This window comes from Salmo salar, chromosome 07 (genome assembly GCF_965601325.2).
Source record: "Salmo salar chromosome 07, fSalSal1, whole genome shotgun sequence".
Classification (NCBI taxonomy): Eukaryota; Metazoa; Chordata; class Actinopteri; order Salmoniformes; family Salmonidae; genus Salmo; species Salmo salar.
In genome coordinates this window covers 69,207,501-69,221,076 of record NC_138297.1, presented here as the reverse complement: position 1 = coordinate 69,221,076, position 13,576 = coordinate 69,207,501, and the positions used below count along the sequence as shown (strand labels likewise).

General features: G+C 43.2%; 1 protein-coding gene across 1 annotated transcript; it reads left to right on the top strand.

The window, feature by feature from the left end:
• Window positions 1-336: 336 nt before the first annotated feature.
• On the top strand, window positions 337-7,947 carry LOC145879954 (uncharacterized; the record flags this gene model as incomplete). The annotated part of the gene is made up of 3 exons (XM_082977233.1): window positions 337-2,890; window positions 4,941-5,024; window positions 6,334-7,947. Coding segments are annotated over 3 exons (2,718 nt in total), but the record flags the coding sequence as incomplete, so codon positions are not given.
• Window positions 7,948-13,576: the final 5,629 nt, after the last annotated feature.

Sequence of the window (13,576 nt, the reverse complement as noted above, 5' to 3'; positions counted from 1 at the left end):
AGTCAAATGTCTGTTTCCTGATGATCTGCTGCTTCTGTCCCACATTCCTTTTCTGTTTCTCTCATCCCCTCGTCTCCATATCTTTCTCTTTCTGTTTCTCTCATCCCCTCGTCTCCATATCTTTCTCTCTTTCTATGTTTCTCTCATCCCCTCGTCTCCATATCTTTCTCTTTCTGTGTTTCTCTCATCCCCTCGTCTCCATATCTTTCTCTTTCTGTGTTTCTCTCATCCCCTCGTCTCCATATCTTTCTCTTTCTGTGTTTCTCTCATCCCCTCGTCTCCATATCTTTCTCTCTTTCTGTGTTTCTCTCATCCCTCGTCTCCATATCTTTCTCTTTCTGTGTTTCTCTCATCCCCTCGTCTCCATATCTTTCTCTCTTTCTGTGTTTCTCTCATCCCCTCGTCTGCATATCTTTCTCTCTTTCTGTGTTTCTCTCATCCCCTCGTCTGCATATCTTTCTCTCTTTCTGTGTTTCTCTCATCCCCTCGTCTCCATATCTTTCTCTTTCTGTGTTTCTCTCATCCCCTCATCTCCATATCTTTCTCTTTCTGTGTTTCTCTCATCCCCTCGTCTCCATATCTTTCTCTTTCTGTGTTTCTCTCATCCCTCGTCTCCATATCTTTCTCTTTCTGTGTTTCTCTCATCCCCTCGTCTCCATATCTTTCTCTCTTTCTGTGTTTCTCTCATCCCCTCGTCTGCATATCTTTCTCTCTTTCTGTGTTTCTTTCATCCCCTCGTCTCCATATCTTTCTCTTTCTGTGTTTCTCTCATCCCCTCGTCTCCATATCTTTCTCTTTCTGTGTTTCTCTCATCCCCTCGTCTCCATATCTTTCTCTTTCTGTGTTTCTCTCATCCCCTCGTCTCCATATCTTTCTCTTTCTGTTTCTCTCATCCCCTCGTCTCCATATCTTTCTCTTTCTGTGTTTCTCTCATCCCTCGTCTCCATATCTTTCTCTTTCTGTGTTTCTCTCATCCCCTCGTCTCCATATCTTTCTCTCTTTCTGTGTTTCTCTCATCCCCTCGTCTGCATATCTTTCTCTCTTTCTGTGTTTCTCTCATCCCCTCGTCTCCATATCTTTCTCTTTCTGTGTTTCTCTCATCCCCTCGTCTCCATATCTTTCTCTTTCTGTGTTTCTCTCATCCCCTCGTCTCCATATCTTTCTCTTTCTGTGTTTCTCTCATCCCTCGTCTCCATATCTTTCTCTTTCTGTGTTTCTCTCATCCCCTCGTCTCCATATCTTTCTCTTTCTGTGTTTCTCTCATCCCTCGTCTCCATATCTTTCTCTTTCTATGTTTCTCTCATCCCTCGTCTCCATATCTTTCTCTTTCTATGTTTCTCTCATCCCCTCGTCTGCATATCTTTCTCTCTTTCTGTGTTTCTCTCATCCCTCGTCTCCATATCTTTCTCTTTCTATGTTTCTCTCATCCCCTCGTCTGCATATCTTTCTCTCTTTCTGTGTTTCTCTCATCCCCTCGTCTCCATATCTTTCTCTTTCTGTGTTTCTCTCATCCCCTCGTCTCCATATCTTTCTCTTTCTGTGTTTCTCTCATCCCTCGTCTCCATATCTTTCTCTTTCTATGTTTCTCTCATCCCTCGTCTCCATATCTTTCTCTTTCTATGTTTCTCTCATCCCCTCGTCTGCATATCTTTCTCTCTTTCTGTGTTTCTCTCATCCCTCGTCTCCATATCTTTCTCTTTCTATGTTTCTCTCATCCCTCGTCTCCATATCTTTCTCTTTCTGTGTTTCTCTCATCCCCTCGTCTCCATATCTTTCTCTCTTTCTGTGTTTCTCTCATCCCTCGTCTCCATATCTTTCTCTTTCTATGTTTCTCTCATCCCTCGTCTCCATATCTTTCTCTTTCTGTGTTTCTCTCATCCCCTCGTCTCCATATCTTTCTCTCTCTGTGTTTCTCTCATCCCTCGTCTCCATATCTTTCTCTTTCTGTGTTTCTCTCATCCCTCGTCTCCATATCTTTCTCTTTCTGTGTTTCTCTCATCCCTCGTCTCCATATCTTTCTCTTTCTATGTTTCTCTCATCCCTCGTCTCCATATCTTTCTCTTTCTATGTTTCTCTCATCCCTCGTCTCCATATCTTTCTCTTTCTGTGTTTCTCTCATCCCCTCGTCTCCATATCTTTCTCTCTCTGTGTTTCTCTCATCCCTCGTCTCCATATCTTTCTCTCTCTGTGTTTCTCTCATCCCTCGTCTCCATATCTTTCTCTTTCTGTGTTTCTCTCATCCCTCGTCTCCATATCTTTCTCTTTCTGTGTTTCTCTCATCCCTCGTCTCCATATCTTTCTCTCTCTGTGTTTCTCTCATCCCTCGTCTCCATATCTTTCTCTCTCTGTGTTTCTCTCATCCCTCGTCTCCATATCTTTCTCTTTCTGTGTTTCTCTCATCCCTCGTCTCCATATCTTTCTCTTTCTGTGTTTCTCTCATCCCTCGTCTCCATATCTTTCTCTTTCTGTGTTTCTCTCATCCCTCGTCTCCATATCTTTCTCTCTCTGTGTTTCTCTCATCCCTCGTCTCCATATCTTTCTCTCTCTGTGTTTCTCTCATCCCTCGTCTCCATATCTTTCTCTCTCTGTGTTTCTCTCTACTTCTGTTCTGGTTGTCTCAATCCCATCCCTCTATCCCTTTCCCCTTTTCTCATCCTCTCACCCCGTCCTCTCCCTCTCTCTCTTGCCCTCTCTCTGTCTTCCTCCCCTCCTCTATCACACCATCCATCCATCTCTCTCTGTAGGAGTGACCAGCTCAACGTGGGCGACTACATCAAGTCTGTAAACGGGATCAATCTGACCAAGTTCCGTCACGACGAGATCATCAGCCTGCTGAAGAACGTTGGAGAACGTGTGGTTCTAGAGGTGGAATACGAGCTGCCACCTGTCTGTGAGTTCTACTGTTTTAGGACCATGTTGTTATAAATGATACATCAGTCGAATGATTTGATAGGTTCAATAGATACATCAGTCCTGTTGATTTGATAGGTTCAATAGATACATCAGTCCTGTTGATTTGATAGGTTCAATAGATACATCAGTCCTGTTGATTTGATAGGTTCAATAGATACATCAGTCCTGTTGATTTGATAGGTTCAATAGATACATCAGTCCTGTTGATTTGATAGGTTCAATAGATACATCAGTCCTGTTGATTTGATAGGTTCAATAGATACATCAGTCCTGTTGATTTGATAGGTTCAATAGATACATCAGTCCTGTTGATTTGATAGGTTCAATAGATACATCAGTCCTATTGATTTGATAGGTTCAATAGATACATCAGTCCTATTGATTTGATAGGTTCAATAGATACATCAGTCCTGTTGATTTGATAGGTTCAATAGATACATCAGTCCTATTGATTTGATAGGTTCAATAGATACATCAGTCCTGTTGATTTGATAGGTTCAATAGATACATCAGTCCTGTTGATTTGATAGGTTCAATAGATACATCAGTCCTGTTGATTTGATAGGTTCAATAGATAGATACTAATCAATAGAATTGTATTAGTTTAGAATCAAGCTGGATGTATATTAGAGGAAATTGGATCTTCCGTCTGAAGCCAAAGTCCTGAGTCTCCACAATTCCTTTGTTCCTTTCCAGAGTTCAAAGCCACCTTTACCAAACACATCTCACCTCAGTGTCTTTTCCTTTCATGTTCCCAGATCTGATCCAGAGCTTTTCATTCAGACAGGCTGTGTAGTGATGTTACCTCTCCCAGATCTGATCCAGAGCTTTTCATTCAGACAGGCTGTATAATGATGTTACCTCTCCCAGATCTGATCCAGAGCTTTTCATTCAGACAGGCTGTATAATGATGTTACCTCTCCCAGATCTGATCCAGAGCTTTTCATTCAGACAGGCTGTATAATGATGTTACCTCTCCCAGATCTGATCCAGAGCTTTTCATTCAGACAGGCTGTATAATGATGTTACCTCTCCCAGATCTGATCCAGAGCTTTTCATTCAGACAGGCTGTATAATGATGTTACCTCTCCCAGATCTGATCCAGAGCTTTTCATTCAGACAGGCTGTATAATGATGTTACCTCTCCCAGATCTGATCCAGAGCTTTTCATTCAGACAGGCTGTATAATGATGTTACCTCTCCCAGATCTGATCCAGAGCTTTTCATTCAGACAGGCTGTGTAATGATGTTACCTCTCCCAGATCTGATCCAGAGCTTTTCATTCAGACAGGCTGTATAATGATGTTACCTCTCCCAGATCTGATCCAGAGCTTTTCATTCAGACAGGCTGTATAATGATGTTACCTCTCCCAGATCTGATCCAGAGCTTTTCATTCAGACAGGCTGTGTAGTGATGTTACCTCTCCCAGATCTGATCCAGAGCTTTTCATTCAGACAGGCTGTATAATGATGTTACCTCTCCCAGATCTGATCCAGAGCTTTTCATTCAGACAGGCTGTGTAATGATGTTACCTCTCCCAGATCTGATCCAGAGCTTTTCATTCAGACAGGCTGTATAATGATGTTACCTCTCCCAGATCTGATCCAGAGCTTTTCATTCAGACAGGCTGTATAATGATGTTACCTCTCCCAGATCTGATCCAGAGCTTTTCATTCAGACAGGCTGTGTAGTGATGTTACCTCTCCCAGATCTGATCCAGAGCTTTTCATTCAGACAGGCTGTGTAGTGATGTTACCTCTCCCAGATCTGATCCAGAGCTTTTCATTCAGACAGGCTGTGTAGTGATGTTACCTCTCCCAGATCTGATCCAGAGCTTTTCATTCAGACAGGCTGTATAATGATGTTACCTCTCCCAGATCTGATCCAGAGCTTTTCATTCAGACAGGCTGTATAATGATGTTACCTCTCCCAGATCTGATCCAGAGCTTTTCATTCAGACAGGCTGTGTAGTGATGTAGCTGTAGGGGTAATGATTTGTTAATGTAGTGTTTACTTCTCTCCTCAGCTGTTCAAGGCTCTGGGCTGATGTTCAAAAGCGTTGAGGTGACTCTGCACAAAGAAGGCAATACGTTCGGCTTTGTCATCCGAGGTACGTGTGTGTATGTGTGTGTGTGTGTGTGTGTGTGTGTGTGTGTGTGTGTGTGTGTGTGTGTGTGTGTGTGTGTGTGTGTGTGTGTGTGTGTGTGTGTGTGTGCAATACATTTGCCTTTGTCATCCGAGGTATGTCTAATTCACCGTCTGTATGGTGGCCCTGCATAATGTAACCACGCTGACGGTCTGATGGTTTACATGGAATTATGATTCATTTCTCATTGAGGAGGAAGAAGCGTCGGTTCGCCCTGTGTGTGTGTGTGTGTGTGTGTGTCTGTGTGTGTGTGTGTGTGTGTGTGTGTGTGTGTGTGTGTGTGTGTGTGTGTGTGTGTGTGTGTGTGTGTGTGTGTGTGTGTGTGTGTGTGTGTGTGTGTGTGTGTGTGTGTGTGTGTGTGTGTGCAATACATTTGCCTTTGTCATCCGAGGTATGTCTAATTCACCGTCTGTATGGTGGCCCTGCATAATGTAACCACGCTGACGGTCTGATGGTTTACATGGAATTATGATTCATTTCTCATTGAGGAGGAAGAAGCGTCGGTTCGCCCTGTGTGTGTGTGTGTGTGTGTGTGTGTGCGTGTGTGCGTGTGTGTGAAGACGTTTGACTGGGGTACAGAGGAAAGGAAAGTGATCAGAATATGACCATCTTGTTGACTCTATTTACCCAGTTGGAATGAAGCTTCATTAAAATCAATAGGAACAAACTTTTAGGCTTGCGATCTAAGTAGTACCCTATTCCCTATACTGCGACTTTTAGGGTACATAGGGCTCTGGTCAAAAGTAGTGCACTATGTAGGGAATAGAGTTCCATTTGGGATGCACCCTTAGTGAGTTATCCTCGGCCTTTGAAGAGAGGGAAGAAAGTTAACTTGAAGGTCGACGATACAGAGATGTTGCCACAGCTCATTACTCTCCATCAATTCAACAAGTGTGTTTTTTCTTGTGTATAATCTTTATCTCAGAGAAGATGCTCCTCGAAGAGAGGAACATTAATGGATGATGTCGTGTTCAAACTGTGGGTTCATGTTCTGCTTTAGAATTACTGATGAGGCTAAAATTACTTTATTCAATTGCCCTTTCTGTTGGAAATCAATAACTCCTTCCTGCAGTGAAATCCAATGTATTGCTACTGTGTTTCATGTGTAGATGTTTTATTTAAACCGTTTCCTTTGTAATCAGGTAATACAGTATTAACTTGGTTCTTCAGTGATTTCTTAAAGCACAAATCAATTATATTATCAGGGAGTGATATGTATCCTTGGTTACCGTAGCGACCTGTTTGTGTGATAACTGTTTGTTGGTTTGTTTAGGAGGAGCCCACGAGGACAGGAACAAATCCCGCCCCGTTGTCATAACGACCATCAGGCCAGGTGGACCTGCTGACAGGTGAGATGTTGTATCACTGACTAGACATGAGTAGCAGATCACAGATAGTTCTGGTGTATCAAAGTCTAGACATGAGTAGCAAATCACAGATAGTTCTGGTGTATCAAAGTCTAGACATGAGTAGCAGATCACAGATAGTTCTGGTGTATCAAAGTCTAGACATGAGTAGCAAATCACAGATAGTTCTGGTGTATCAAAGTCTAGACATGAGTAACAGATCACAGATAGTTCTGGTGTATCAAAGTCTAGACATGAGTAGCAGATCACAGATAGTCATGGTGTATCAGAGTCTAGACATGAGTAATAGATCACAGATAGTTCTGGTGTATCAAAGTCTAGACATGATTAGCAGATCACAGATAGTTCTGGTGTATCAGAATCTAGACATGAGTAACAGATCACAGATAGTTATGGTGTATCAGAGTCTAGACATGAGTAACAGATCACAGATAGTTCTGGTGTATCAGAATCTAGACGTGAGTAATAGATCACAGATAGTGCTGGTGTATCATAGTCTAGACATGAGTAACAGATCACAGATAGTTCAAAGATCTGACTTGTATCCATTCATTGTGACATTACCTTGACCTGGTTTAAAACATCAGCAGAGTTCAAGGTTAAGCTGTAGAGCAGTGGATCCCAAACGTTTTATAGTCCCGTACCCCTTCAAACATTCAACCTCCAGCTGTACCCCATCTAGCACCAGGGTCAGCGCACTCTCAAATGTTGTTTTTTGCCCTCATTGTAAGACAGAGAAGAGCTCCAACTTCTTAATCATAGCCTAAATTTTTGTCCAGCACATTGAACATAGTTGCGAAGAGTCCCTGTAATCCTAGATTCAGATCATTCAGGTGAGAAAAAACATCACCCAGAAAGGCCAGTCGTGTGAGAAACTCGTCATCATGCAAGAGGTCAGACAAGTGAAAATTATGGTCAGTAAAGAAAACTTTAAGCTTGTCTCTCAATTCAAAAAATGTTATCAATATTTGCCCCTTGATAACCAGCGCACTTCTGTATGTTGTAAAAGCGTTACATTGTCGCTGCCCATATCATTGCATAGTGCAGAAAATACACAAGAGTTCAGGGACCTTGCTTTAACAAAGTTAACCATCTTCACTGTAGTGTCCAAAACGTCTTTCAAGCTGTCAGGCATTCCCTTGGCAGCAAGAGCCTCTCGGTGGATGCTGCAGTGGACCCAAGTGGCGTCGGGAGCAACTGCTTGCACACACCACTCCACTATGTCTCCCTGTCATGGGTTTGTGCCATCAGTACAGATACCAACACATCTTGACCACCAAAGTCCATTTGATGTCACAAAGCTGTCGAGTACTTTAAAAATATCCTCTCCTGTTGTCCTGGTTTCCAGTGGTTTGCAGAAGAGGATGTCTTCCTTAATTGACCCCCCATTAACGTAACGGACATATACCAGGAGCTGTGCCGGCCCGCCACGTCTGTTGACTCATCCAGCTGTAACACATATAATTCACTGGCTTGTATGTGAAGTAGTAATTGTTTCAGAACATCTCCTGCCATGTCCCTGATGCGTGGTGAAACAGTGTTTGATGGAGACATTGTCTGTATAGTTTTTATGGCCTTTTGCCCCAGCATTGTCCCAGCCGTATCCACGGCAGCAGGAATAATCTTTATTTATTTTATTTTTATTTAACCTTTATTTAACTAGGCAAGTCCGTTAATAAGAACAAATTCTTATTTACAATGACGGCCTACCAAAAGGCAAAATGCCTCCGGGGGCTGGGATTAAAATAAATACAATATAAATATAGGACAAAACACACATCACAACAAGAGAGACACAACACTACATAAAGAGAGACCTAAGACAACAACATAGCAAGGCAGCAACACATGACAACACAGCATGGTAGCAACACAACATGACAACACCATGGTAGCAACACAACATAACAACAGCATGGTAGCAACACATGACAACACCATGGTAGCAACACAACATAACAACACCATGGTAGCAACACAACATAACAACACCATGGTAGCAACACAACATAACAACAGCATGGTAGCAACACATGACAACACCATGGTAGCAACACAACATAACAACACCATGGTAGCAACACAACATAACAACAACATGGTAGCAACACAACATAACAACACCATGGTAGCAACACAACATAACAACAACATGGTAGCAACACAACATAACAACAACATGGTAGCAACACAACATAACAACACCATGGTAGCAACACAACATAACAACAACATGGTAGCAACACAACATAACAACAACATGGTAGAAACACATGACAACACCATGGTAGCAACACAACATAACAACACCATGGTAGCAACACAACATAACAACAACATGGTAGCAACACAACATAACAACAACATGGTAGCAACACAACATAACAACAACATGGTAGCAACACATGACAACACAGCATGGTAGCAACACAACATGACAACACCATGGTAGCAACACAACATAACAACAACATGGTAGCAACACAACATAACAACACCATGGTAGCAACACAACATAACAACACCATGGTAGAAACACAACATAACAACACCATGGTAGCAACACAACATAACAACAACATGGTAGCAACACAACATAACAACACCATGGTAGCAACACAACATAACAACAACATGGTAGCAACACAACATAACAACAACATGGTAGCAACACAACATAACAACACCATGGTAGCAACACATGACAACACCATGGTAGTAACACAACATAACAACAACATGGTAGCAACACAACATAACAACAACATGGTAGCAACACAACATAACAACACCATGGTAGCAACACAACATAACAACACCATGGTAGCAACACATGACAACACACCATGGTAGCAACACAACATAACAACACCATGGTAGCAACACAACATAACAACAACATGGTAGCAACACAACATAACAACACCATGGTAGCAACACAACATAACAACAACATGGTAGCAACACAACATAACAACAACATGGTAGCAACACAACATAACAACACCATGGTAGCAACACAACATAACAACACCATGGTAGCAACACAACATAACAACAACATGGTAGCAACACAACATAACAACACCATGGTAGCAACACAACATAACAACAACATGGTAGCAACACATGACAACACAGCATGGTAGCAACACAACATAACAACACCATGGTAGCAACACAACATAACAACAACATGGTAGCAGCACAACATAACAACAACATGGTAGCAACACAACATAACAACACCATGGTAGCAACACAACATAACAACAACATGGTAGCAACACATGACAACACAGCATGGTAGCAACACAACATAACAACACCATGGTAGCAACACAACATAACAACACCATGGTAGAAACACAACATAACAACAACATGGTAGCAACACAACATAACAACACCATGGTAGCAACACAACATAACAACAACATGGTAGCAACACAACATAACAACAACATGGTAGAAACACAACATAACAACAGCATGGTAGCAACACAACATAACAACACCATGGTAGCAACACAACATAACAACAACATGGTAGCAACACAACATGACAACACCATGGTAGCAACACAACATAACAACACCATGGTAGCAACACAACATAACAACACCATGGTAGCAACACAACATAACAACAACATGGTAGAAACACATGACAACAACATGGTAGCAACACAACATAACAACACCATGGTAGCAACACAACATAACAACAACATGGTAGCAACACAACATAACAACAACATGGTAGCAACACAACATAACAACAACATGGTAGCAACACATGACAACACAGCATGGTAGCAACACAACATGACAACACAGCATGGTAGCAACACAACATAACAACACCATGGCAGCAACACATGACAACACAGCATGGTAGCAACACAACATAACAACACCATGGTAGCATCACAACATAACAACAACATGGTAGCAACACAACATAACAACAACATGGTAGCAACAAAACATAACAACAGCATGGTAGCAACACAACATAACAACACCATGGTAGCAACACAACATAACAACAGCATGGTAGCAACACAACATAACAACAGCATGGTAGCAACACAACATAACAACACCATGGTAGCAACACAACATAACAACACCATGGTAGCAACACAACATAACAACAGCATGGTAGCAACACAACATAACAACAGCATGGTAGCAACACAACATAACAACACCATGGTAGCAACACAACATAACAACAACATGGTAGCAACACATGACAACACAGCATGGTAGCAACACAACATAACAACACCATGGTAGCAACACATAACAACACCATGGTAGCAACACAACATAACAACAACATGGTAGCAACACAACATGGTAGCAGCACAAAAACATGGTACAAACATTATTGGGCACAGACAACAGCACAAAGATCAAGAAGGTAGAGACAACAATACATCACACAAAGCAGCCACAACTGTCAGTAAGAGTGTCCATGATTGAGTCTTTGAATGAAGAGATGGAGATAAAACTGTCCAGTTTGAGTGTTTGTTGCAGCTCGTTCCAGTCGCTAGCTGCAGCAAACTGAAAAGAGGAGCGACCCAGGGATGTGTGTGCTTTGGGGACCTTTAACAGAATGTGACTGGCAGAACGGGTGTTGTATGTGGAGGATGAGGGCTGCAGTAGATATCTCAGATAGGAGGGAGTGAGGACTAAGAGGGTGCTTTCCCAGGTAAGGGGGCAGTAGCTCTTCGGCTGCATCAGATTCACAACTGTCAGTGTCCATGCTAGCTGGGCTAACAACACATGTAGAATTACTGATGCTGGCATTGGATGTGCTCATGGAAGCAGAACAACTTGTGTCGTTGACAGGTGCAGGTGTAGTACTGCTGGTAGTAGCAGGTGTAGTACTGCTGGTAATAGCAGGTGTAGTGCTGCTGGTAGTAGCAGGTGTAGTACTGCTGGTAGTAGCAGGTGTAGTACTGCTGGTAGTAGCAGGTGTAGTACTGCTGGTAGTAGCAGGTGTAGTACTGCTGGTAGTAGCAGGTGTAGTACTGCTGGTAGTAGCAGGTGTCGTACTGCTGGTAGTAGCAGGTGTAGTACTGCTGGTAGTAGCAGGTGTAGTACTGCTGGTAGTAGCAGGTGTAGTACTGCTGGTAGTAGCAGGTGTAGTACTGCTGGTAGTAGCAGGTGTAGTACTGCTGGTAGTAGCAGGTGTAGTACTGCTGGTAGTAGCAGGTGTAGTGCTGCTGGTAGTAGCAGGTGTAGTGCTGCTGGTAGTAGCAGGTGTAGTACTGCTGGTAGTAGCAGGTGTAGTACTGCTGGTAGTAGCAGGTGTAGTGCTGCTGGTAGTAGCAGGTGTAGTGCTGCTGGTAGTAGCAGGTGTAGTGCTGCTGGTAGTAGCAGGTGTAGTACTGCTGGTAGTAGCAGGTGTAGTACTGCAGGTGTAGTGCTGCTGGTAGTAGCAGGTGTAGTGCTGCTGGTAGTAGCAGGTGTAGTGCTGCTGGTAGTAGCAGGTGTAGTACTGCTGGTAGTAGCAGGTGTAGTGCTGCTGGTAGTAGCAGGTGTAGTACTGCTGGTAGTAGCAGGTGTAGTACTGCTGGTAGTAGCAGGTGTAGTACTGCTGGTAGTAGCAGGTGTAGTGCTGCTGGTAGTAGCAGGTGTAGTACTGCTGGTAGTAGCAGGTGTAGTGCTGCTGGTAGTAGCAGGTGTAGTACTGCTGGTAGTAGCAGGTGTAGTACTGCTGGTAGTAGCAGGTGTAGTACTGCTGGTAGTAGCAGGTGTAGTGCTGCTGGTAGTAGCAGGTGTAGTACTGCTGGTAGTAGCAGGTGTAGTGCTGCTGGTAGTAGCAGGTGTAGTACTGCTGGTAGTAGCAGGTGTAGTACTGCTGGTAGTAGCAGGTGTAGTACTGCTGGTAGTAGCAGGTGTAGTGCTGCTGGTAGTAGCAAGTGTAGTACTGCTGGTAGTAGCAGGTGTAGTACTGCTGGTAGTAGCAGGTGTAGTGCTGCTGGTAGTAGCAGGTGTAGTACTGCTGGTAGTAGCAGGTGTAGTACTGCTGGTAGTAGCAGGTGTAGTACTGCTGGTATGTGTCTCTATGGACGTGGGCCTTACTTTTTTTTGACCATTTATCCATTTTGGAGCAAACTGAATGAGCAGCAGCTACGTTTGGCTACATTTGGACCATAAGTGGAATTCCCGCGAGAGAGTAACGGTTAACGTGATTGGATGTTAATTATTTGACGAGGCTTCCTGTATTTGACATTGTGTTGTTATTTCGCTGAACACTAGATGGATTAATTTTATTTTGGGCAGTGAAACGAGGCTACTCAGTTGAGAAAAAACTATAAATATATATGTATTATTTTTTTTAAATGTGAATCACATTTTTATTTGGCGTACCCTGGACGGCATTGCACAGAGGATCTCCTTGTGACATTACCTTGACCTCGTTTAAAACATCGTCAGCGTTCAAGGTAAGCTGTAGAGGATATCCTTGTGACATTGTAAGGTCATATGGACACACAGCTCTTTAAGTGGCAGAGCACAGATAGTTCCCATATCCTGTACGGAAGTTGAACATCACATCATTTTACGCTCTCTGTTATAGCTGTTATAAATTGTTCTAGTCTTAAACTGCCTGCATTTCTACACATTTCTCCTGAACCTAAGATTGAGTGAGAGCTGCCTATGACAGCTGTATAGAACATGGGTGCCATCCCTCCATCCCTCTATCCCTCCATCCCTCTATCCCTCTATCCCTCCATCCCTCTATCCCTCTATCCCTCTATCCCTCTATCCCTCCATCCCTCTATCCCTCTATCCCTCCATCCCTCTATCCCTCCATCCCTCTATCCCTCCATCCCTCCATCCCTCTATCCCTCTATCCCTCTATCCCTCCATCCCTCTATCCATCCATCCCTCTATCCCTCCATCCCTCTATCCCTCCATCCCTCTATCCCTCCATCCCTCTATCCCTCCATCCCTCTATCCCTCCATCCCTCTATCCCTCCATCCCTCTATCCCTCCATCCCTCTATCCCTCCATCCCTCCATCCCTCTATATCCATTCCTCTATTTCTATCCCTCTATCTCTCTATTTCCATCCCTCTATCTCCATCCCCCATCCCTCTATCCCTCTATCTCCATCCCTCTATACCTC